Source organism: Tiliqua scincoides, chromosome 5, assembly GCF_035046505.1.
Source record: "Tiliqua scincoides isolate rTilSci1 chromosome 5, rTilSci1.hap2, whole genome shotgun sequence".
In the NCBI taxonomy this organism is placed as follows: Eukaryota; Metazoa; Chordata; class Lepidosauria; order Squamata; family Scincidae; genus Tiliqua; species Tiliqua scincoides.
In genome coordinates, this window is record NC_089825.1 from 104,664,306 (window position 1) to 104,690,479 (window position 26,174).

At 44.7% G+C, this 26,174-nt stretch overlaps 3 protein-coding genes across 3 annotated transcripts; all 3 read left to right on the forward strand.

Moving 5' to 3' along the window:
* Positions 1-449: 449 nt before the first annotated feature.
* LOC136652856 (olfactory receptor 6M1-like) lies at positions 450-1,394 on the forward strand. Its single transcript, XM_066629783.1, has one exon. The coding sequence runs from the start codon at positions 450-452 to the stop codon at positions 1,392-1,394; it is 945 nt and encodes a 314-aa protein (XP_066485880.1).
* Positions 1,395-9,473: 8,079 nt separating this feature from the next.
* On the forward strand, positions 9,474-14,024 carry LOC136652857 (olfactory receptor 4D1-like). Its single transcript, XM_066629784.1, has 3 exons — positions 9,474-10,380; positions 12,304-12,376; positions 13,937-14,024. Exons 1-3 carry the CDS (start codon positions 9,474-9,476, stop codon positions 14,022-14,024), a joined length of 1,068 nt encoding a protein of 355 aa, XP_066485881.1.
* A 1,223-nt stretch (positions 14,025-15,247) lies between these two features.
* Positions 15,248-16,195, forward strand: LOC136652858 (olfactory receptor 4D1-like). The gene has a single exon (XM_066629785.1). The coding sequence runs from the start codon at positions 15,248-15,250 to the stop codon at positions 16,193-16,195; it is 948 nt and encodes a 315-aa protein (XP_066485882.1).
* Positions 16,196-26,174: the final 9,979 nt, after the last annotated feature.

The following is a 26,174-nucleotide window of genomic DNA, read 5'->3' on the forward strand; positions in this document are numbered from 1 at the left end:
GTATAAGATTTCTCAGAAAAGAATGCAGTTCAAAGGAAAAAAAAAACTGACACATTTCTCATCGGCTTTTCACAGTTTTTCACCCTAAATTTCATAAGTGGGACTAAAGCAAAAGCCTTCCCCCATGTTTTCTTTCCAACAACTGTTAATTATAGTCATAGTGCCTGCACATGTCATAGTTAACAATGGTTAAAAGACTTACAGCACATTCCTATTCAAGTGTACTCAGAAGTAAGTCCCATTGAGTTCAGTGGGTCTTACTCCTAGGTCAGTGGGCATAGGATTGCAGCCATAGGATCCCTTTATTTGCCTAACTCCCCCATCACAATAATGCCAATCATGACAATGGTTAAATGAATAAATGAAAGAATGAAACTTTTGCTCTCATTTCTGACTTTTCATTTTTTTAACCCATTGGTTCCTAGGGAATAATAAAAATGTACCAAAATATGGAGAAAGGTAATAAGAGCATTGTGATGGAATTCATCCTGCTGGGGTTTCAGAACATTCGCTCTGTGGAGATTCTGCTCTTCGTCACCTTCTTCTTTATCTATGCACTGAACATTACGGGGAATGCCACAATCATTGCACTAGTACTGACCAGCCGCCCACTTCAAGTTCCCATGTATTTTTTCTTGAGTAATCTCTCCTTCCTGGAGCTCATGATCACCTCCACTGTCATGCCTAAGATGCTAGTGAATATGATCATCGGGAAGAAAAGCATCTCCTTTGTGGGATGTCTCACTCAGTCATTTTTTTATTTCCTCATGGGCTCAACGGAATTCTTCATCCTGGCTGTCATGTCCTTTGACCGCTACCTTGCCATATGCTACCCCCTACGTTATGCATCCATAATGAGCACCAAGGTCTGTTTCCAGCTTCTCGTCGGATCATGGGTTGGAGGTTTCTTAATCATTCTGGTTCCCAGCATTGTGACTGCTGGCCTACCATTCTGCGGGCCAAACCTTGTCAACCACTTCTTCTGTGACAGCGCCCCCTTGCTGAAACTGGTCTGTGCAGACACATCACTGGCTGAACAGGTTGACTTTGGGACGTCTTGTATACTGCTGCTAGGCTCACTTTCTGTAACGGTTGTGTCCTACATCTATATAATTACTGCTATCCTAAAGATGCCGACAGCGCAAGGGCGGAAGAAGGCCTTCTCAACCTGTGTTTCTCACATCACTGTGGTGACGTTATATTATGGGAGTTCTATCTTCATTTATGTCCGCCCCACCAAAGGGAATGTTCTAGATTTCAACAAAATGGGCACTGTGCTGAACACAATAGTGACTCCCATGCTAAACCCTTTCATATACTGTCTGAGGAATGAGAAGGTTAAGGAGTCCTTAAGGGATGTGTTCAAGAAAAGCATAGTGATTCTTAAGAAATGAACAGAAACATTAAGGTGCTATCCAGCAACAGTTATGCACATGTAAGATCATCTGAGCTCAACAGAGGATTGCTAGTCTGGTATAGTGTCTAGTGGTTTAGACAGATCAGGAAGGCCCAAATTCCAGACTCCATGTAGCTACAAAGATTTGAATAAGTACCACCTAGGTGTTGACTTAGGTATTGACCTACAGCCCAATCCTATCCACACTTTCCTGGCAGTAGGCCCCATTGATTCTAATGGGATTTACTTCTGAGTAGGCATGCATAGGATTGGGCTGCTAGTCACTGTTAGTCATCTTCATTGATCTCTCAAGGCAGTAAAGATAAACTGGGGGAGATCGCACATACTTCCATGAAAGAAAACTAGGAGTGGAATAGAAATGTAGTGGGTACATTTAAGCAAAGATTAAATGGGACATAAACATGGTTGGCTGGATGAATCATCACTGTGCATTTCAAACATAGACATGTTTATATTTATATTATGAAGCATTTGTTTTTCAGAGTTAACTATCAGTTCTTCAGTTCCAGTTTTGCTTATGAGCAGGGGTCTCCAAACCCCGGCCCAGGGGCCAGATGCGGCCCGCAGTGAGCCTCTATCCGGCCTGCGGCCAGCCTCTTGTCCCCTGAAAGAGGACTGAACACTCAACTGAACATGACCAGAGCTGTGCTCTGCTTGCATCTGGAGGGTATTCTGAGGACCGGAGAAGCTGAGTGAATGAGCCCACTCATTCATTTATTCATTCATCTAAGTTCCATCCCTAATTTATTTATTTAAATTTTATATTTAAATTTTTTCCCAGCCCTCAGCACTGCACCAGATATTTCATGTGGCCCTCTGGCCAAAACGTTTGGAGACCCCTGCTTTTGAGTGATCCAGTAAAAAACTAAATTTTCTTAAAGGGTCATTACAATAAATATTTTTTTTCCTTAGTGGCTCAGTTTATTTCAATTAAATTATCTAACTTTGCTAAATAGAATTGTTCCATGCTGAGTCCCTGCTAACAGCCCAATCCTGAGCTGCCCAGCACCCAGGGCTCCAGCGGTGCCGAAAATGGATGCCGCCGCATTCAGCCTGCTCCAGGCAGCCACTGCCTCCTCCTCGGGAGAAGAGGACTTTTGTTCCCTTCCCCCAGCTAAAGCAAGTAGCCTTGCAGTGCAGCGTCTCAATTCTATGGTGACCTGAGGGTTGGCGTAGAATGAAGAGCCTCTGTGTCAGGCAGCCAACATGGAGGCTCTGGATCCACTGGTCCCGCTTCCCGACCACCCCGCTCCCTCCCTCCCTTCAGAATGCCTCCTCCCCTCCTTCCCCCACGCCTCCACCTACCTCTCCACTGCCCATGGTCTGCACGGCAGCCAAGCAGCAGAGCTCCAGAGCTCCACCAGTGCTAGCCCAGTGCCGGCCAGCACTGGCGTAGCACTGGTGCTAGGGCCCGCAAATGTGCCGGCATGCATATGATTGGGACCAAAGTCCCTTGTTGATTTTTTGAAAGGAGAATTTGGTTTACATCCAAAAGTTTCTTTCTTCAGAATCTCCTCTTCTGTGGTCAGATCTCTGAATGCAAAAGAAGTTTGTTTCCTTTTCTGTTTTGGAGGAAAGGAACCATTGATCTATGTAAGTCAGCACAGTATAAATTCATGTATGTGATATACATTCTCAGCTGCTTCTGAGAGTAGAACTAGATCCAGGGGGTACAAACTGTAAGAGAATAGATTCCGATTGGACACCAGGAAGAAATTCTTGACCATCAGAGCAGTTTGGCAGTAAAACAGATTGCCGAGGGAGGTGGTAAATTCTCTCTCATTGGAGATCTCCAAGCAGAACCTTGACAGGTACCTGCTAGAGATGCTCTAGGACAGTGATTTTCAACCACTGTGCCATGGCACACTGGTGTGCCACAAATGGTCCACAGGCATGCCGCAGGAGTTTGGGGGAGGGTCATTTATTATTAGGGCTGTTTGGAGATGTGAACCTCCCGCTGACAGCATGGTGTGCCTTGTCGATAGTAAAAAAACAACAGCTGATGGAGTGCCTTTACAATTTTAGCACCCTGTCAGTGTACTGTGAGATGAAAAAGTTTGAAAACCACTGCTCTAGGAAGATTTCCTGTTACAGGCAGCGGGTTGGACTAGATGACATTGTAGGTAACTTCTAACTCTATGATTCTATGATTATATATCTCTGATGTTTTTGTTTTTTTTAACTGCCCCTTCCTGGATGACAGAACTCCTTTCCTGAAATGTTGGAGATGTTTAACATCCTGGGTTTGATACAGCGACAGCACAATAAAAATTGCAGAAGCCATTCCAGCTTTCACACTCTATTCTGGAGGTTTGTAAGAGCAGAACATTTTTTGTTCTACAAAGAGGAACTGGATGATTCTGTTGCCCATCCCTCCTGACAATTTATTTTTCATTTCTGTCCACTTGAGGGTGCTCATGATGTCTAGAGCAAATGAAAAAGAACTTCCAAAAATATATGTATTCTTTAATGAAGTCCTCTGGGGTCCAGGGCCAAATCCTCAAAGCAACAACTTCATTAATTCACTGGGGGAACTCAGCTGTGCTTCTCTCTCTTTTTTAAAAACAAAAACAAAGAAGAAAAAGATGGTAAGTTAATAGAGACACAGTTTTGTCTGAGTGCAGAGTATTGTTTTCCCAATACCTTTGAATCTCAAAATTTTCTTTGGAAAACAGATGTACCGATATCTACACTGAGCACTCCCACTGCTGAATCCATGATATGAACATGCATTTTGCATTGCTTAGTCAGTGTAGCTGCAAAGCCTGTGCTTGGAATAATTAAAAACCAGATAGTATAATTCAGTCAGAGAGTGCAAGCCAGTTTAGGATCTAGGAACTGACCAATTTTATGTGCCAAGTTCACTTTCAAATCCTCACTGATGAGAACAGCATTAGGCACCACCAAAAATATAATATGATTATTTGCTCAACTTTCTTTTTTCCCCTATATTGGAAAACTGGAGCAGTTTTAGTTTATGCAACAGTATTGTGCTACACAGATGGAATGAGAATATAGTTCCAGATTTTTTACACCTGACCACAGAAAGCTTGGTGTTTGGATTCTCCTTGCACACTGAAGAATCACACAAAGCACTACATAAATGCTATGACTCTTACGGCAAGAAGAACATTCAAGCTTGTTTCATGCCACTGATAACCTCATTTTACAACCTCATATATTGCTATGCGACATGTAAATTCTGTGTAGATAGACAGAAGAGTTTAACATTGTAATGAGGGCTGAGGAAAGAAGGGTCGATAATGTCTTAGATGTGAGATGTGGTAGAAGAATATATGAAGTCATAACAAGAGACACACTGCTGAAACCACAATTTGGCTGAATTTTAAACTCATCTACTCTGTGATGTGGCACCATCTCAATTCTTCCGTGAAGTAATTGGAACAGGTAAGGCAATGCCAATTAAATACTTAATCTTCTCTTTGGTAACATTAACTGGGCCTCACAGGTCTCTTTAGGGTGGTTTGGATGCTCTTCTGATCAACTCAGTGCAATAAAAGATGCATGAAGTACTTTTAGCTGTAAAAGATAATGAAGTACTCATGTTTGGCCTCTCCCTTCATGTCCATAACATTTGCTTGAATGAATCTTTGGTTTATGTTACCCCCCAGCATATGTGTTGGGATGGTCATTGTAAAAGATCACTGATATTCTGCAGGACCATCTCTTGTTTATTTGTATGTTCTAAGAGTGCAATGGGACTAAAGCAAAACCTGCAGAAAGCCTCTTTCATAGAGGCTTCTAATCCATTCATCTCAGTGGAAAGCATGATGCATATGCTGGGAATATTCACTTGAGAACCTCTCAAAAAGGGGAATAGGGCTTTACAAAATATCCTTGGGCTTATCAGCATTCACATTTTGGACGTTTGCTGTAGCAGAGATATTTTGCATCCAAAGAATGTGCATGTGGATTTGCTTCCTCCATTGTCGTGAATGGGACAGGCTTGGGGAGCCTGACATAGTCCCTCTGTCTGAACAAAATGTGGGCGTGGGGAGGAGCAAAACTGGGTGGGAAAGGGTGGGGAGGCTGTGGGAGGGGTGGATCCAGCAGCAGTGGCGTGCAGCCTCCCCACCCCTTTCTCTCCTCACTTTTGTGCTAATGCAATTGCTAGCACAGGTCTCAAAAGATTCACTTTGGAGGGGAGGCTTACAGAAGTGAAAGGGGATTTAAATCTCCTTTTGCCTCTGAAGCCTCCTGATCACTCCTCCCCCCAACAAAGTGTGGCTGTTTTTGGTGTGGCTGCACCAGTGGAGAGGAAAGGATAGGACTGGACTCTCAGTGTACAAGGTCCTGTCACACAGGTGTCGTGACCCCAGCCTACCCAACTGTCTGGGTAAGCAGTGACTATCTGTTTACTCTTGGGGATGGGGTAGGACTTTGTTGCTCTTTGCCTAATTAGCTGTAGGCATGGCATTTTTTTGCCTACCCAGGACTATCCCTAAAATGTGATGTTTAGCCAGGGTGGCTGTAGCTGGTAGGTGTAGTGCAAGACAGGGTGCAGAAGAGCTGGTAGGTGTAGTGCAAGACAGGGTGCAGAAGCAGGGATTTGTTGTGTGCCCTGAAGTAAGCAAAAAGTCAGAGTGAGGACCAGGACCAATCTCAAGAAGAGGGTTGTCTTTGACTCTTGAGGCTTATTTCCAAAGCTCTCAGGCTTTGAGTAGACCAAATCCTTATGGTGCCTTGAGCCCCTTACAGGGCTTAGGGTTGAAAAGGTCAAGTCATCAGCAGTAGGCATCAGGTTGAATGGTGGCTCTTGAGAGGGAAATGGCAGCTGCACGCTGTCTCCTCCAGGATATGTGCCCATAATAAAGGGGAGAGGATTTTGACATAGATTGCACCTAATGCAGGATCATATAATTGATTGTTGTAAATCAATAAGTGTGGTCCATTTATAATTCAAAGCTGAACTTCTTTTATTGTTTGGGTGGAAGAAGGCTCCACACCAATGGCTAGATAATAAGAGATGGATGATGGGCGTATCAATAGTTTCAAGCCTTGGTAATTAAACAGAACACTTAAGTTCAGACAATGCCAGAGGCTGATGGAAAATGAGAAGGTATAATCTTCATGAGCTTCCAGGGGTGATGGCAGGGTTAAGGCAATGTCTATTAAATCCTTCATCTTCTCTTTGGAAACATTAACTTGGCCACACAAGTCTCTTTGGGGTGGTTTGAATGCCCTTCTGATTAACCCAGTGCAATAAAAGATGCGTGAAGTACTTTTAGATGTAAAAGAAAATGAAGTACTCATGTTTGGCCTCTCCCTTCATGTCCACAAGAATCTGAGCACATTTCCTTAATCGCATGGGGGGGGGGGGATTTGTCTGAAACATCCCGCTGATGATGATGATGATGATGATGATGATGATGATGATGATGATGATAATAATAATAATAATAATAATAATAATAATAATAATAATAATAATAATAATAATAATAATAATGTCAGAACTAGTCCATAGTCAGCTGGAAACAAAAAGCAGTGGGAAGGTAGGATTACAGTTAAGGCTTACCGGATAACTTCTACATTTCTCTTACTTTGAAGCTAAAATTACATTTAGTTATATTTCAGTTTTGCAGTTAGATAAAAAAAAAAATTGTAAAATGATAGATCCAGTTCCGTCGTTCCCAAGCGTTTTAAATGGAAAAACTGCCCTGGATTAGATTCAAGGGCTCACCCATCATTGCCTAAATGTCAATGGGTAATGTCTAATCATTTGGCAAGGGGGGGATGGACTATTTTAAAGAAGGCCCAGAGGCATGTGTTAATGGGTGGTTCAGATTAACCATCTCCTTCATGATTAATGGCATGCACTCTCCAGGCAGTGAGTGTTGGCATCAGGCTGTAAGTGTAGTATAATCACACACATCACTTATCATTTGCTTGCCTACCATAGGGTGAGATGGGGCAAAAGCACCGGCTACTAGGACCCCGAGGAAGCCTCACTGAGGCTCCTGACGGGGCCTGAGGAGGTCCACGGCTGTCCCTTATGTGCCAATTCACAGCTGATTCCGACAACAAAATAGCATCCAAACTCACTCTCTGTGTAGGATGGCCACCGGTGACATTACTTACTTGCTTAACAGCCCAATCCTAACCTGCGCTGGAACAGAGGTGGCACAGATCTGAGCAGCCTGGAGCTGCACCGGGTCGCCCAGGAGTGGTATTAGGATTCAACCTCAATGCCAGATCCTGACCTCATCTCCTGCTCGCCCTCAGCAGGCCTGCCTACAGGCCCACCTGCTACCTGCCTTCCCTCTGCTCTGGAAAGCACCCATTCTGCCCTCCCCCCACCCTCCCCAGGCACCCATCTGGCCCAACATGGCTGGCGCAGACCTACCTTTCCTCTGGCGCAATGGCACCAGAGGTGGCCTCCCAACTCCCAAAGTGGCAAAAAAGTGCCTTATGGCACTTTCGCAACGCCTCTGGGCCGGTGCCAGGGATTGGCACCAGCCCAAGGGTAGGTTAGGATTCGGCCGTTAATCATATGATGTTGCTTTATGGTCTCCCCTGGGGGCTGGGGATAAGAATAGGCCCTCAGTTTGGCTGTACTTGTTGTAAGAGGCGACTAAACAGCCACCGGGTAGATGGGACTCATCAGCCTGGGAAAGTAGCTCATCTGAGAGAAGGAAAACTCTGATCTCAAACCTCCACTGCCTTGTGGCTACATCCAGTTATGGAAAAGGCTTCAGGAGTCAACCTCAAGGCAAAATCCGGAGCCGGAGTCCCTGAGGCAGTTCATGGCTGAACACAGTCACGTTCTGGCAACTCCTGCGACGCCGCTGGAACCAACCGTATTGGCTTCTGCCTTTCCATTGGACCATTTCAGCGACGTGGAGAGGGAGGATTGCTGCATGGGTAACAGTCTATCCTCCATACCTACTTTACCCAGGCTTCATGCACTGGAGAGGACACTCTGTTCCAGAGCCACCATTCAGAGCATGACACCATGGTCTTCCGAGACTGAAGGATGCCAACTAGGCTTTATGGTTAAATTTATTTCAGCATCTTTAGGAGATCTCAGACTGGATAAATTGTTTACTCCTAGTGCTACTCCTGCTTGGGATAAGATATTGACAGTGCAATCCTAAATGCTGGCTCCAGTGGCACAGCAGCTGCCAGACTGGCCTAGAGAGTTGCAAATGTGTCGGGAAAGCATGTTTTCGACTTGGGAATCAGTAGCACAAGTCTGGTAGGGGTAAAACAAATGGTGAGCAGTGCAGAGGCTTGGGGCAGGTGGTACAGAGGTGGGGAGGTGGCATTTTAGGGTGGGGGAGGGCAAAATGCGGGTTGATCAGACCTGGGAGGGGGCAGATTCAGCATAGGAGGCCTCCACCTTAACCTATCCTGCTGGGCCTGAATACCCTACACAAGGCTGCTCAGACTTGCACCACTGGTACAGAACTGAGCCATCCCATTGGGCAGGCTGAAGCATTACATGGGTAAGGGTGGACTCCTATTTTACTGGTGCAAGTATGAGTGGACCTGAGAAGGTGAACTGAGGCTGAGATGGGGGGTATGATATTGGTGGTGCCGCTGCTGCTGCTACGGTCCCCTTTCTGGATTCAATCTGGACTCTCCCTATTTCAATCTCCACCCCATTCCTCCCATGCCCCACCCGATTCCACCCTCCACTCACGCTGACAGGCACTGTGGGTCACTGGCAGGTTGCTGGTGTACAACTGCAGCTGCTTGCTGCTTATAGGGCATGTCATCGTTTTCAACAGCCACAAAACATACTGTGCCACCAGAACATGAGTTCCAGGGGTGAATCATGTGCATAAGATTGAACTGTTAGGCTGCAGTGCTATGCATCTATTCCTGGGCAAAAGTCCCATTGAATACAGTGAATCTTACTTCTGAGTAAAAGTGCCTGAGATTATGCTGTAATTGCATCATCAGTGAATATCTGATGGAAAGAATTGTTGACCCAAAGCCACTGTTCAAATGGCTTGTTGTTTCTCTCATAGAAATGGACATAAATGGTTGTGCAATTATTTTCTTTGCAGGCACACTGTAAGAGCATCAAATGGCTATGAAGAACCCGAATACAACTGTGACCGAATTTATTCTCTTGGGCTTTTCTCAGAATCCAAAAATACAGTCCATCCTCTTCTTTATCTTTCTTACTATTTACATCACAACCTGGCTTGGGAACCTCACCGTCATCATGACTGTGATCTATACACCTCACCTGCACACACCCATGTACTTCCTTCTGGCCAATCTGGCTCTCATAGACATCAGTGACTCCACAGTCACTGCACTCAGAACGCTGTGGAGCTTGATTTCCCATACAAACTCCATCTCCTACGACTGGTGCATCACCCAAATATTCTTCTTCCATTTCATTGCAGGTGCTGTGGACTTCTTCTTAGTTATGATGGCTATTGACCGGTACATTGCTATCTACAGACCACTGCAATATTTGCTGATTATGAATCAAAGTGTTTGCATAGGCTTGGTGGCAGGAGCTTGGTTGGGTGGCTTTGCTCATTCCATTGTTCAGATCACACTCATAGCTCAGCTACCCTTCTGTGGTCCTAACATTTTGAATAACTTCTACTGTGATGTCTCACAACTCATTAAACTGGCTTGTACAGACACATACATCACTGAGCTGCTCATGGTTTCTAACGGTGGTCTGCTCCTCACTTTAATGTTCTGCATCTTGCTTGTATCATACAGTGTCATTTTGGTGAAGATTAGAACACATGTCACAGAAGGCAAGCGCAAAGCCCTCTCCACCTGTGCTGCACAGATCATAGTCATTTGTTTGAATTTTGTTCCCGCAATGTTCATATATGACCGACCTTTCCAAGTCTTTCAAGTGGACAAAGTAGCCTCAGTCTTGTACACTCTTATCACTCCAATGTTAAACCCAATGATATTCACACTGAGAAACACAGAAATGAAAAACACAATTAGAAAACTGATTGAAAAATTTATGGCAACCAGAATAACAAAATCCAAATAACGTCTTCCTAACAGACATTGCAGTTCCTAGAATTCCACTGCAACCAAGAACAAAACGTACCACTTCTGTGAGGTGTCCATGAGAGCAATGAATGAATTGGGCTAACTTCACCACATTTATGGTGAACACCGAAAGTAATGGAGTGGTATCTTACCAAATAATAATAAGGATACTTTGTGCATAAAATTATGCTTGCTATTGCTGCACCGATGCCGTGTCAACAGGGCAGGTAGTGCATTCTGGAGAGGGTGGGGAGAGTCACAGGGGCCTCCTCAAAGTAAGAGAACTTTTGTTCCCTTATCTCAGGGCTACAGTGGAGCTGCATCAGTGTTGGAACTTTGGTTAGGATTCAAATGTAAATCCTATTGGGTGTGTGCCTGAAAGAGAGAGAGAGAGAGAGAGAGAGAGAGAGAGAGAGAGAGAGAATAAGCATTCTTTTCTGACATTGACCATTGACATCAACTTTTATCCAATTATGTTATGTAACATTTAGGCAATATTTTAAAGATCCCCTTGTGAACTTATTCCCCATTCACAACAGAGATTTCTCTGTTGCATTCTGCTTGAGCTTGGTTTTTGCAGTCAAATGAAGGGTCTCTGCAGAAGTCTTCCATCATATATTTGCTTACCAAAAATAATAAATTCACAATTTAAAAAAGGTTTGCAGGCATTATTTGCTATTTCATGCCTTTCTAGGCACATCGTGTGTAGTGTTATAAGATACATTCTGAGAATGCTATAATATTTTTTTTTCATTTTGCTTTTCATGAACTACCCTACTCTAGATACCACAGAACCCATGGCATAGTTCGTTATTCTGGTGTATGCAGCATTTGACTCCACTTTCCTGTGATTTGTAAAACAAACAAAACTCTGCTCAGGAGTCACCAAGTGATTGAGAGTTGATTAGTCAGTTTGAAAGTTACAAGATCATGAGAGAACTAGCGGCAGGAATGTCTTTGTTGTAATCTCTGGTCTAACCTGCTTCCGGAAGAATGGTTAGCCTCCGAGAAGAAAATGAAGAACTGAATGTGGGGAGTCCTTGTTGACAGCCGCTGTGACTATCCAGGCTTCTGGGCACGTCCTGCTTGGTATGTTGTCTGATGCAATTTGAAGAAGTAGCAAAATGAAACTGTTTTATACAATAGATGAATTCAGTTTGTCTCAACCGCATTTTCTTTTGCATCTATTTCACTTTTCAAGAAAGGGAGGGTGGATATTTGTTGCTTTTGTTAGAATTCCCATCCCTTCCCATCACTAGGGTGAATGAAGTTGTCCATTCATTCAGAGTCCATTCATTTGGGGTTGCCAGTCACGAATTTCTGAGTGATGCTAATAGTTACTGCTGAAACACCCAGAGGGGCTGTTTTCTCCCATGCAAACTCACAGGACCCAGGGACTTTTGGTACTATGCTGCTGTTGTGTTTGTACTTGATTCGGTTTGCACTGGGGGTTCAGACTTATGTAGGATTGCTTGTAGCACTTAAATATGTGAAATGAAAGGTTCTATGCTAACATTTGCTTGAATGAATCTTTGGTTTATGTTACCCCCCAGCATATGTGTTGGGAATGGTCATTGTAAAAGATCACTGATGTTCTGCAGGACCATCTCTTGTTTACTTGTATGTTCTAAGAGTGCAATGGGACTAAAGCAAAACCTGCAGAAAGCCTCTTTCATAGAGGCTTCTAATCCATTCATCTCAGTGGAAAGCATGATTCATATGCTGGGAATATTCACTTGAGAACCTCTCAAAAAGGGGAATAGGGCTTTACAAAATATCCTTGGGCTTATCAGCGTTCACATTTTGGACGTTTGCTGTAGCAGAGATATTTTGCATCCAAAGAATGTGCATGTGGATTTGCTTCCTCCATTGTCGTGAATGGGACAGGCTTGGGGAGCCTGACAGAGTCCCTCTTTCTGAACAAAATGTGGGCGTGGGGAGGAGCAAAACTGGGTGGGAAAGGGTGGGGAGGCTGCAGGAGGGGTGGATCCAGCAGCAATGGAGTGCAGCCTCCCCACCCCTTTCTCTCCTCACTTTTGTGCTAATGCAATTGCCAGCACAGGTCTCAAAAGATCCACTTTGGAGTGGAGGCTTACAGAAGTGTAAGGGGATTTAAATCTCCTTTTGCCTCTGAAGCCTTCTGATCACTGCCCCCCAACAAAGTGTGGCTGTTTTTGGTGTGGCTGCACCAGTGGAGAGGAAAGGATAGGACTGGACTCTCAGTGTACAAGGTCCTGTCACTCAGGTGTCGTGACCCCAGCCTACCCAACTGTCTGGGTAAGCAGTGACTATCTGTTTACTCTTGGGGATGGAGTAGGACTTTGTTGCTCTTTGCCTAATTAGCTGTAGGCATGGCATTTTTTTGCCTACCCAGGACTATCCCTAAAATGTGATGTTTAGCCAGGGTGGCTGTAGCTGGTAGGTGTAGTGCAAGACAGGGTGCAGAAGAGCTGGTAGGTGTAGTGCAAGACAGGGTGCAGAAGCAGGGATTTGTTGTGTGCCCTGAAGTAAGCAAAAAGTCAGAGGGAGGCCCAGGACCAATCTCAAGAAGAGTATTGTCTTTGAATCTAGAGGCTTCTTTCTAAAGCTCTCAGGCTTTGAGTAGACCAAATCCTTTTGGTGCCTTGAGCCCCTTACAGGGCTTAGGGTTGAAAAGGTCAAGTCATCAGCAGTAGACATCGGGTTGAATGGTGGCTCTTGAGAGGGAAATGGCAGCTGCACGCTGTCTCCTCCAGGATATGTGCCCATAATAAAGGGGAGAGGATTTTGACATAGATTGCACCTAATGCAGGATCATATAATTGATTGTTGTAAATCAATAAGTGTGGTCCATTTATAATTCAAAGCTGAACTTCTTTTATTGTTTGGGTGGAAGAAGGCTCCACACCAATGGCTAGATAATAAGAGATGGATGATGGGTGTATCAGTAGTTTCAAGCCTTGGTACTTAAACGGAACACTTAAGTTCAGACAATGCCAGAGGCTGATGGAAAATGAGAAGGGATAATCCTCATGAGCTTCCAGGGGTGATGGCAGGGGTAAGGCAATGCCAATTAAATCCTTCATCTTCTCTTTGGAAACATTAACTTGGCCATACAAGTCTCTTTAGGGTGGTTTGAATGCTCTTCTGATCAACCCAGTGCAATAAAAGATGCTTGAAGTACTTTTAGATGTAAAAGAAAATGAAGTACTCATGTTCGACCTCTCTCTTCATGTCCACAAGAATCTGAGCACATTTCCTTAATTGCAAGGGGGGGATTTGTCTGAAACATCCCGCTAGAACGTGTAGAGGGGTGCACCTGATATGAGTGCATATATCTTTCATCATGTGTGTGTGGGAGGGTCAGTTGAACAGAAATAATCCTAATCCTAATCCTAATCCTAATCATAATGTGTATAAGCACATGTAAAAGTGCTGCCAATAGTAATTGGTGCACTAGGTACAATATCAACACAATTTAACCAGTACTTTGCACAACTGGACCTCATCTACACCTATATGATCTACACCTAGATGTCAAGCAGATGTCTGTGTGAATGATGGAGAAGCTGCCCCGTATCAGTTCCAAGGGCTCACCCATCATTGCCTAAAGGTTGGGTAATGTCTAATCATTTGGTAAGGGGTATTATTTTAAAGAAGGTCTATGGGCACATGTTAATGGGTTGTTCAGACTAGCCACCCCTTCCACATGGTTAATGGCATGAACTCTCCAGGCAATGAGCACGGTGATCAGTGTATGTGTGTCTATAAGTGTATAAGGCCCTAAATCATCTGATATTGCTTTCTGGTTAAATTTATTTCCTCTCTCCTCCTAGAGATACTCCTGCTTATGATAAGATATTGACAGTGCAATCCTAAGTGCTGGGTCCAATTGTGCAGCAGCTGCTGGGCTGGCATAGGGTGTCACAAATGTGTTGGAAAGCATGTATTCAACTGCTCAGGAGCCAGCAGCACCAGTGGGAAGGCCTACGCTAGCCCGCCGCACTGTGACCAGACTCTTCTTGCTGGTAGAGGTAAGAAAAGTGGCGAGCAGTGCAGAGGCTTAGGGCGGTTGGTACATAGGTGGGGAGGGGGCATTTTGGGGTGGGGAGGGCAGAATGGGGCTGATGAGGCCCAGGAGGGGGCAGGTTCAACATATGAGGCCTCTGCTGTATCCTGTCCTCCTAGGCCTGTACACAAGACTCCTCAGACTTGCACCATTTATTTAGCTGGCACAGAACTCACTGGGTAGGCAGAAGCATGACATAGGTAAAGTGGACTTGCACCTCCTATTTTGCTGGTGCAAGTTCAAGTGGACCTGAGAAGGTGAACTAAGGCCTGGAAGGAGGATATTGGTGGTGCGCTGCTGCTGCTGCTGCTCCTGGACTCCATCTAGACTCTCCAGAACTCAATCTCCACCCCATTCCTCCCCCTCCAAGCTGACAGGCATTGGCGGTCATTGGCAGGTTGCTAGTGTACCACTGCAGCTGATTACTGCTTGTGGCCAAGGCCTGGCTGTGCTGTAGGGCATGTCATCATTTCCCACAGCCACATAACATACTGTGCCCCCAAATACAAGTTCCGGGGGTGCATCATGTGCATAAGATTGAACTCTCAGGCTGCAGTGCTATGCATCTGGTCCTGGGTGAAAGTCCCATTGAAAACAATTAATCTTACTTCTGAGTAAAAGTGCCTAAGATTATGCTATAATCGCATCATCAGTGAATATCTAATAAAAAGAATTGTTGACCCGAAGCCACTGTTCAAATAACTTTTGTTTCTCTCACAGAAATGGACATAAATGCTTGTGCAATTTTCTTTGCAGGCACATTGTGAGAGCATCAAATGGCTATGAAGAACCCAAATACAACTGTGACCGAATTTATTCTCTTGGGCTTCTCTCAGAATCCAAAAATACAGTCCATCCTCTTCTTTATCTTTCTTACTATTTACATCACAACCTGGCTTGGGAACCTCACCATCATCTTGACTGTGATCTATACACCTCACCTGCACACACCCATGTACTTCCTTCTGGCCAATCTGGCTGTCGTAGACATCAGTGACTCCACAGTCACTGCACTCAGAACGCTGTGGAGCTTGATTTCCCATACAAACTCCATCTCCTACGACTGGTGTATCACACATATATTCTTCTTCCATTTCATTGCAGGTGCTGTGGACTTCTTTTTAGTTGTGATGGCTATTGACAGGTACATTGCTATCTACAGACCACTGCAATATTTGCTAATTATGAATCAAAGTGTTTGCATAGGCTTGGTGGCAGGAGCTTGGTTGGGTGGCTTTGCTCATTCCGTTGTTCAGATCACACTCATAGCTCAGTTACCCTTCTGTGGTCCTAACATTTTGAATAACTTCTACTGTGATGTCCCACAACTCATCAAACTGGCTTGTACAGACACGTATGTCACTGAGCTGCTCATGGTTTCTAACGGTGGCCTGCTCCTCACTTTAGTCTTCTGCATCTTGCTTGTATCATACAGTGTCATTTTGGGGAAGATTAGAATACATGTCACAGAAGGCAAGCGCAAAGCCCTCTCCACCTGTGCTGCACAGATCATAGTCATTTGTTTGAATTTTGTTCCCGCAATGTTCATTTATGACCGACCTTTCCAAGTCTTTCAAGTGGACAAAGTAGCCTCAGTCTTGTACACTCTTATCACTCCAATGTTAAACCCAATGATATTCACACTGAGAAACACAGAAATGAAAAACACAATTAGAAAACTGGTTGAAAAATTTATGGCAACCAGAATAACAAAATCCAAATAACGTCTTCCTAACAGACATTGCAGTTCCTAGAATTCCATTGCAACCAGGAACAAAACATACCACTTCTGTGAGGCGCTCATGAGAGCAATGAATGAATTGGGCTAACTTCACCACATTTTTGGCGAACGCCAAAATTAATGGAGTGGTATCTTACCAAATAATAATAAGGATACCTTGTGCATAAAATTATGGTTGCTATTGGGCAGGAGGTCTGATCTAGAGGGTAGAGCCTCCGTCTGCCTGAAGATAACATCCACAAGGTCGCCAGGTCGAGGCCACTGGCGCTGTGCGACCTTGAAGCAGCTGACAAGCTGAAGCCGAGCTATTCCATCTGCTCTGAGCGTGGGAGGATGGAGGCCAGAATGCGAAGCCAGATCGGAATGAATGTAGTGGTTCTTGAAAGAAAGAACCTTCCTTCAATTGTAAAATCCCTATTTAATAAGGGATTTAAATAAAGCCTGCCTCTGTAAACCGCCTTGAATAAAGTCTTGAATAAAGACCAATAAAGGCGGTATATAAATACCTGTTGTTGTTGTTGTTGTTGTTGTTGTTGTTGTTATTATTATTATTATTATTATTATTATTATTATTATTATTATTATTATTATTATTGCTGCTGCTGCACCGATGCCGTGCCAACAGGGCACATAGTGCATTCTGGAGAGGGTGGGGGGAGTCACAGAGGCCTCCTCAAAGTAAGAGAACTTTTGTTCCCTTACCTCAGGGCTACAGTGGAGCTGCATCAGTATTAGAAAGTTGGTTAGGATTCAACTGTAAATCTTATTGGGTTTGTGTAGGTCTGAGAGAGAGAGAGAGAGAGAGAGAGAGAGAGAGAGAGAGAGAGAGAGAGAGAGAGAATAAGCATTCTTTTCTGACATTGGCCATTGACATCAACTTTTATCCAATTATGTTATCTAACATTTAGACAATATTTTAATGATCCCCTTGTGACTTTATTCCCCATTCACAACAGAGATTTCTCTGTTGCATTCTGCTTGAGCTTGGTTTTTGCAGTCAAATGAAGGGTCTCTGCAGAACTCTTCCATCATATATTTGCTTACCAAAAATAATGAATTCACAATTTAAAAAAAGTTTGCAGGCATTATTTGTTATTTCATGCCTTTCTAGGCACATCGTGTGTAGTGTTATAAGATACATTCTGAGAATGCTATATATATATTTTTTTTTTCATTTTGCTTTTCATGAACTAACCTACTCTAGATACGACAGAACCCATGGCATAGTTCATTACTCTGATGTATGCAGCATTTGACTCCACTTTCCTGTGATTTGTAAAACAAACAAAACTCTGCTCAGGAGTCACCAAGTGATTGAGAGTTGATTAGTCAGTTTGAAAGTTACAAGATCATGAGAGAACTAGGGGCAGAAATGTCTTCGTTGTAATCTCTGGTCCAAACCCGCTTCTGGAAGAATGGTTAGCCTCCGAGAAGAAAATGAAGAACTGAATGTGGGGAGTCCTTGTTGACAGCCGCTGTGACTATCTAGGCTTCTGGGCACGTCCTGCTTGGTATGTTGTCTGATGCAATTTGAAGAAGTAGCAAAATGAAACTGTTTTATACAACAAATGAATTCATTTTGTCTCAACCGCATTTTCTTTTGCATCTATTTCACTTTTCAAGAAAGGGAGGGTGGATATTTGTTGCTTTTGTTAGAATTCCCATCTCTTCCCATCACTAGGGTGAATGAAGTTGTCCATTCATTCAGAGTCCATGCATTTGGGGTTGCCAGTCACGAATTTCTGAGTGATGCTAATAGTTACTGCTGAAACACCCAGAGGGGCTCTTTTCTCCCTTGCATACTCACAAGACCCAGGGACCTTTGGTACTATGCTGCTGTTGTGTATGTACTTGATTCAGTTTGCACTGGGGCTTCAGACTTATGTAGGATTGCTTGTAGCACTTAAATATGTGAAATGAAAGGTTCTATGCTAACATTTGCTTGAATGAATCTTTGGTCTATGTTACCCCCCAGCATATGTGTTGGGAATGGTCATTGTAAAAGATCACTGATGTTCTGCAGGACCATCTCTTGTTTATTTGTATGTTCTAAGAGTGCAATGGGACTAAAGCAAAAGCTACAGAAAGCCTCTTCAATAGAGGCTTCTAATCCATTCATCTCAGTGGAAAGCATGATTCATATGCTGGGAATATTGACATGAGAACCTCTCAAAAAGGGGAATAGGGCTTTACAAAATATCCTTGAGCTTATCAGCATTCACATTTTGGACGTTTGCTGTAGCAGAGATATTTTGCATCCAAAGAATGTGCATGTGGATTTGCTTCCTCCATTGTCGTGAATGGGACAGGCTTGGGGAGCCTGACAGAGTCCCTCTTTCTGAACAAAATGTGGGCGTGGGGAGGAGCAAAACTGGGTGGGAAAGGGTGGGGAGGCTGCAGGAGGGGTGGATCCAGCAGCAATGGAGTGCAGCCTCCCCACCCCTTTCTCTCCTCACTTTTGTGCTAATGCAGTTGCCAGCACAGGTCTCAAAAGATCCACTTTGGAGTGGAGGCTTACAGAAGTGTAAGGGGATTTAAATCTCCTTTTGCCTCTGAAGCCTCCTGATCACTGCCCCCCAACAAAGTGTGGCTGTTTTTGGTGTGGCTGCACCAGTGGAGAGGAAAGGATAGGACTGGACTCTCAGTGTACAAGGTCCTGTCACTCAGGTGTCGTGACCCCAGCCTACCCAACTGTCTGGGTAAGCAGTGACTATCTGTTTACTCTTGGGGATGGGGTAGGACTTTGTTGCTCTTTGCCTAATTAGCTGTAGGCATGGCATTTTTTTGCCTACCCAGGACTATCCCTAAAATGTGATGTTTAGCCAGGGTGGCTGTAGCTGGTAGGTGTAGTGCAAGACAGGGTGCAGAAGAGCTGGTAGGTGTAGTGCAAGACAGGGTGCAGAAGCAGGGATTTGTTGTGTGCCCTGAAGTAAGCAAAAAGTCAGAGGGAGGCCCAGGACCAATCTCAAGAAGAGTATTGTCTTTGAATCTAGAGGCTTCTTTCTAAAGCTCTCAGGCTTTGAGTAGACCAAATCCTTTTGGTGCCTTGAGCCCCTTACAGGGCTTAGGGTTGAAAAGGTCAAGTCATCAGCAGTAGACATCGGGTTGAATGGTGGCTCTTGAGAGGGAAATGGCAGCTGCATGCTGTCTCCTCCAGGATATGTGCCCATAATAAAGAGGAGTTGATTTTAATATAGATAGCACCTAATGCAGGATCATATGGTTGATTGTTGTAAATTGTTACGAGCTGCTTTGCACAGCTGCTTGATGCTTCTGTGCCTCACGGCCGAACCACAATCACCCCCGGAGACAAGGAAGACTCAGAGGCAGAAGTTCTCCACCACACTCCTCCTTTACTTTTGTACAGATATTTACAAAGTCCAAAGTAGTACAAACGGTACACGATCCACTCTCCAACCAACGTAGCCTCCAGCCCACAATGCTCTGCTTCTCCCACACACTTGCTTGCCTCTGCTGGACATTTATATTTCTTGCAGCCAATCACAGCATTGGGAATTACTGCACAGTCATGCTGACTGTGCAGCTGCTGCCACACACACACACACACACACATGAAATCACCTGATGCAATATCACCAGATATTGCATCAGCATGAAGCTCCCAGGATGCTGTGCATTCCTGGTTTGGCCAAGGCTTCAGGCCTGTTACTGTGCAGCCAGTAAATTACCAGCCAGGCCGGGGTTCAACCCGTGAGACCCCTCCCAATTTCTGGCTGTGCAGTGCATTTACATTCATGGTTACATTTCCCTCCAGCAAGGCAACATTTTCATTACAGTGGGTACATTTCAGTATTTCATTTACATACATCTTTTCACAGCTTGTTACACACGTTAGTTTACGTTTTCTTTCCCAGGGCATGTAATGCAATTTATTACACTTCACAATTTCTTTTGCTGTTTTCACATTACATATAGTGACAAAATTTGTTTCACCATCATAACCATACCTACTGGGAGGCATTCCCTTATTTGCCCTTTCTGAACGCCTCGGTATGTCAGATTTACTTGCTTCCTCGGAGTCTGGCTCTAATTTTGGCATTTTTAGGGTTAAATCGTCCCTTTGCCTCTGCTCAGCACTCGGCCCCTCCAGCCTGCTCTTATCTTTCTGCTTTGGCGGATTGCTGGCTGGCGCTTCAGGCAAAATTACTTTGCTTTGCTCTGGTTCTGTGGCTGAAAGTCTGCTCCACCCCTCCGACTCATTAAACACAACTGACCGGGAGATTGTTAATTTACAATTTATGTCACAGAAACGGTAAGCTTTTGAGCCTGTTTTGTAACCCAGAAACGTTAGCTTTTCCGTTTCACTCCCAGGTTTTTGTCCCTTGCAGATTTGGACCCAGGCAGACACACCAAAAGTTCGGAGGTGTCTTAGAGATGGGGGTTTACCATATGAAGCCTCATACGGTGTCTTGCCAATTCCAGATGTCCACAGACGATTTATTAGATAGTTTGCGGTCTGCATGGCCTCAGCCCAATAACGTCTGCCCAGGTTTGCGTCTAACAACAATGCATTCATTTTTGTTTGCAATAACCCATTGCGTCTTTCTACCATCCCGTTTTCTGCAGGCACTTCCCTGTTTGTACACCTGTGACATATGCCCTGTGCTTTCAGCCAATTATCCAATTCTGCACATGTGAATTCTGTGCCTCGGTCGGTCTGCAATTCCCCAACCTTTCAGGCATATTTTCGTTCCACGAACTTCACCCACTCACGTATGTGCTGACTGGTGTCAGATATATTTTTAAGTGGATAACAGTAACTGAACCTGGAATGGTGATCGATCAAAGTCAGAGCGTATTTTGCTCCCCCCATGGACGTATCAAGTGGCCCTATCAAATCTGCAGATACCACTTGAAACGGTCTGTCCGTTTGTCTGTCACTCTTCTTGTTGACAGGACAGGCCTTTGATTTTACCTTTTTACAGGTTTGGCAATCAAGGTACCTTTGGCATTTCTCTAATTTTATGCCACTGGTGTTCTGCACTGTCCTTTCTAGCACAGCATAGGACGGATGCCCCAGTCTCCTGTGCCAAAAGTGACAGCAACTGTCGTGCTCCACCTCATTTCTGCAGAGGTTTGTGGCACCTTCAAATAGTGTACTGTCAAGTACATAAAGGCCACCTCTTTCTGTGCCTTGCGCACAGACCTTATCACCACACAATATTTTACATTTCCCTTGGTCAAATGTTACACAATACCCCTTTCTGTCTAACACAGGAACACTCAGTAAATTATGTCTGAGCTCAGGTACATACAATACATTGCATACAGACCCATCAAATCCCAGCACCGTCACTGTGCCCTCCCCCTTCACTGGGGAGTCGAGTCCATTAGCTAAATGTACAGTAGCCTTTTAATTTGGTTGCAGGAATGTAAACAGTTCTTTCTGGCAGGCCACATGCTGGCTGGCTCCGCTGTCTAGCAGCCACTCGTGCTCGCTCTCCTGCTCCTCCAGCTGAACGACGGACACGTCGGAGCTCTTGCCGCCCCTCCTCCGCCTGGTATCTTTCCTCCCTGCAAAGCGATCTTTCAGGGAGGGACACTCACGTCGTAGATGCCGTGTAGATCCACAGGCATAGCAACGCCGCACAACAAACACTCCAGGGCTCTCTCCATTTCCCTGGACAGCTGCTTTAAGTGGAACATCCTCCCTCTCTGTAGATACCTTGGCAGTTAGCCCACGCTCCCAGCGGTTATCAGCTCTCTTCATTTCCTCCTCCATCAACCTGCCGGTTAGGTAGGACAGAGTGAGCTGCCGCTCTGGGAGGGCTTCCAAGGTTGTTGCCGTCGTGTCATACGATCCATCGAGGGAAGACAATATTATAAAAACTTGTTGCAGTTCTGCAATTTGAAGGCCTCATTCCTCTAGGTCGGCGCATAGCTGCCTCATGGCACGTAAATGGTCAGTCATGCTCGTGCCAGGTTCCAGGCACTACCTTCTTGTTAGGCTGACCTTCGACACGGCTGAGTCAGACACATACACCGCACGGAGTGCATTCCAGCACTGGTGCGCTGACTCCAAGCCACGGATGTGGAGAAGCTGAGAGTCCTCCAGACCCAAAATGATTGTGGCCAGGGCTTTCTCATTCGCTGTGGTCATTTCAGAGCTTTCATCCAACTGCACAGTCCAAACAACATGCCACAGTGACTCTTTCACGAGTAGGGCTTTCATTTTCACAGCCCAGCCCCTGTAATTGTGCTCATTTAGCCTTGTGAGAGAATATCCTTGGACTACTGCCATCATGCAGTTCTGTACAAAGGTCTCTGAGCTAAACGACGCTCAGCAGACTCACCGGGGTGTTTTGGTTAGGGCAAAACTTGGCACAGCAAACGTAAATTAAAGTTCCGTGCTCTCAGCTTAGAAGCTGTTGTGTGCTGGGCCCATAACCTGTTACGAGCTGCTTTGCACACCTGCTCGATGCTTCTGTGCCTCACAGCCGAACCACAATCACCCCCGGAGACAAGGAAGACTCAGAGGCAGAAGTTATCCACCACACTCCTCCTTTACTTATGTACAGATATTTACAAAGTCCAAAGTAGTACAAACGGTACACGATCCACTCTCCAACCAACGTAGCCTCCAGCCCACAATGCTCTGCTTCTCCCACACACTTGCTTGCCTCTGCTGGACATTTATATTTCTTGCAGCCAATCACAGCATTGGGAATTACTGCACAGTCATGCTGACTGTGCAGCTGCTGCCACACACACATGAAATCACCTGATGCAATATCACCAGATATTGCATCAGCATGAAGCTCCCAGGATGCTGTGCACTCCTGGTTTGGCCAAGGCTTCAGGCCTGTTACTGTGCAGCCAGTAAATTACCAGCCAGGCCGGGGTTCAACCCATGACATAAATCAATAAGTGTGGTCCATTTATAATTCAAAGCTGAACTTCTTTTATTGTTTGGGTGGAAGAGGGTTCCACACCAATGGCTAGATAATAAGAGATGGATGATGATTGTATCAATAGTTTCAAGCCTTGGTACTTAAAGGGAACACTTAAGTTCAGACAATGCCAGAGGCTGATGGAAAATGAGAAGGGATAATCTTCATGAGCTTCCAGGGGTGATGGCAGGGTTAAGGCAATGCCTATTAAATCCTTTACCTTCTCTTTGGAAACATTAACTTGGCCACACAAGTCTCTTTGGGGTGGTTTGAATGCCCTTCTGATTAACACAGTGCAATAAAAGATGCGTGACGTACTTTTAGATGTAAAAGAAAATGAAGTACTCATGTTTGGCCTCTCCCTTCATGTCCACAAGAATCTGAGCACATTTCCTTAATTGCATGGGGGGGGGGGGGAATTTGTCTGAAACATCCCACTAGAACGTGTAGAGGGGTGCACCTGATGAGTTCATATACCTTTTTCATTTGTGTATGGGAGGGTTGGTTGAAGAGAAATAATAATAATAATAATAATAATAATAATAATAATAATAATAATAATAATAATAATAATAATAATAATAATAATAATAAATGTGTAAAAGAGCTGCCAATAGGAATTGGTGCACTAGGTAGAATATCAACACAATTTAACAACTACTTTGCACAACTGGATGTCCCAGCAATAACACCAGTCGAATTACAGAAGACCGCCATAATTGGCATAGCGTCCATCCTTCACTGGTACCTCATCTCCACCTAGATGATCTACACCTAGAAGTCAGGCAGATGTCTGTGTGAATGATGGAAAAGCTGCCCTGTATCAGATCCAAGGGCTCACCTATCATTACCTAAAGGTTGGGCAATGTCTAATCATTTGGTAAGGGGTATTATTTTAAAGAAGGCCTATGGGCACATGTTAATGGGTGGTTCAGACTAGCCATCCCTTCCACATGGTTAATGGCATGGACTCTCCAGGCAATGAGCACTGTGATCAGTGTATGTGTGTCTATAAGTGTATAAGTGCAGTATTGTATAAGTGTAGTATGATCACACACATCTCTTATGTGTCAATTCACAGCTGATTCAGACAACAAAAAAGCATCCAACTCTCTGTGTAGGATGGCCACCAGTGACATTACTTACTTGCTTAACAGCCCAATCCTAACCTGAGCTGGCACAGGCAGGCTGGCCGGTCTGCCCCATATCCAGCACGGGGTTGGTGCTGGGGTTCAGCCTGTGGCAAGGAAAATTCAATCCCCTTACCCTGGGTAACACAGAAGCAGCCCCAATGGGTTCACTCGGATCTGCGCCACTTTCAGATGTGGCGCAGATTCCAGCAGCCTGGAGCTGAGCTGGGTAGCCTGGCACTGGGGTCAGGATCGGACCTCAGTGCTAGATCCTGGCCCAAAACCTTGCTCACCTCCAGGCTGCCCACAGGCCTATGCACTACTTGCTCTCCCTCTGGCCCAGAAAGCCTCCGATCCGCCCTCCCCAGACCAACACGACTGGCACAGACCTACCTTTCCTCCAGCACAATGGCACCAAAGGCAGCCTCCCAACTCCCAAGGTGGCTCAGAAGTGCCTTATTGCACTTTTGCAACACTTCTGTGCTGGTGCTAGGGACTTGTGCCTGCCCAAGGGCTGGTTAGGATTGGGCCCTAAAACATCTGATATTGCTTTATGGTTAAATTTATTTCCACTTCTTTAGGTGATCTCATCGCTCCTCCTAGAGATACTCCTGCTTATGATAAGATATTGACAGTGCCATCCTAAGTGCTGGGTCCAATTATGCAGCAGCTGCTGGGCTGGCATAGAGTGTCACAAACATGTTGGAAAGCATGTATTCGACTGCTCAGGAGCCAGCAGCACCAGTGGGAAGGCCTGCGCTAGCCCGCCGCACTGTGACCAGACTCTTCTTGCTGGTAGAGGTAAGAAAAGTGGTGAGCAAAGCAGAGGCTTAGGGTGGTTGGTACATAGGTGGGGAGGGGGCATTTTGGGGTGGGAGAGGGCAGAATGGGGGCTGATGAGGCCCAGGAGGGGGCAGGTTCAACATATGAGGCCTCTGCTGTATCCTGTTCTCCTGGGCCTGAACACTCTACTATTATTATTATTATTATTATTATTATTATTATTATTATTATTATTATTATTATTATTATTAACGTTATTTCTACCCTGCCTTTCTCCCCGGAGGGACTCAAGGCGACTTGCGACAAGGTTAAAACAAATTAAAAACATAATTTAAAAACAGATAAAAGCATATTAACAACTTTTCATAAAAAACAGTAGTCAGATAAAAGTACTCAGGTAAAAAGAGCATAGAGCAGCAAATAATAAGAGAATCAGGCCTGTAACCAGGTATTTAAAAGATATTAAAAGATTTTGAAAAGATGTTTAAAAAGGCCGAGAACTCAGAAGGCTTGTTTAAACAGAAGGGTCTTCAGGCCTCACCAAAAAGTCTCAAGAGAGGGAGCCATTCTTAAGTCAAGGGGAAGGGAATTCCATAGCATTGGTGCCACTACTGAGAAGGCCCTATTTCTTGCCACCGCAACCACATACCTCCCTAGGTGGCGGCACTTGTAAAAAGGCCTTCTCTGATGACCTAAGAAGATGAGGCAGATTGTATGGGAATAGGCGATCTCTAAGATACCCTGGCCCAGAGCAGTATAGGGCTTTAAAGGTCAAAACCAGCACCTTGAATTGGGCCCGGAAACGAATGGGCAGCCAATGCAGCCGCTGGAGAAGCGGACTGACAGAGTGAAACCGCCTACCTCCAGTAACTACACGGGCCGCCGCATTCTGCACTAGTTGCAGTTTCTGAACCGTCTTCAAGGTTCATTCCTGGGTGAAAGTCACATTGAATACAGTGAATCTTACTTCTGAGTAAAAGTGCCTAAGATTATGCTGTAATCGCATCATCAGTGAATATTTGATGGAAAGAATTGATGACCCGAAGCCACTGTTCAAATAACTTTTGTTTCTCTCATAGAAATGGACATAAATGCTTGTGCAATTATTTTCTTTGCAGGCACATTGCAAGAGCATCAA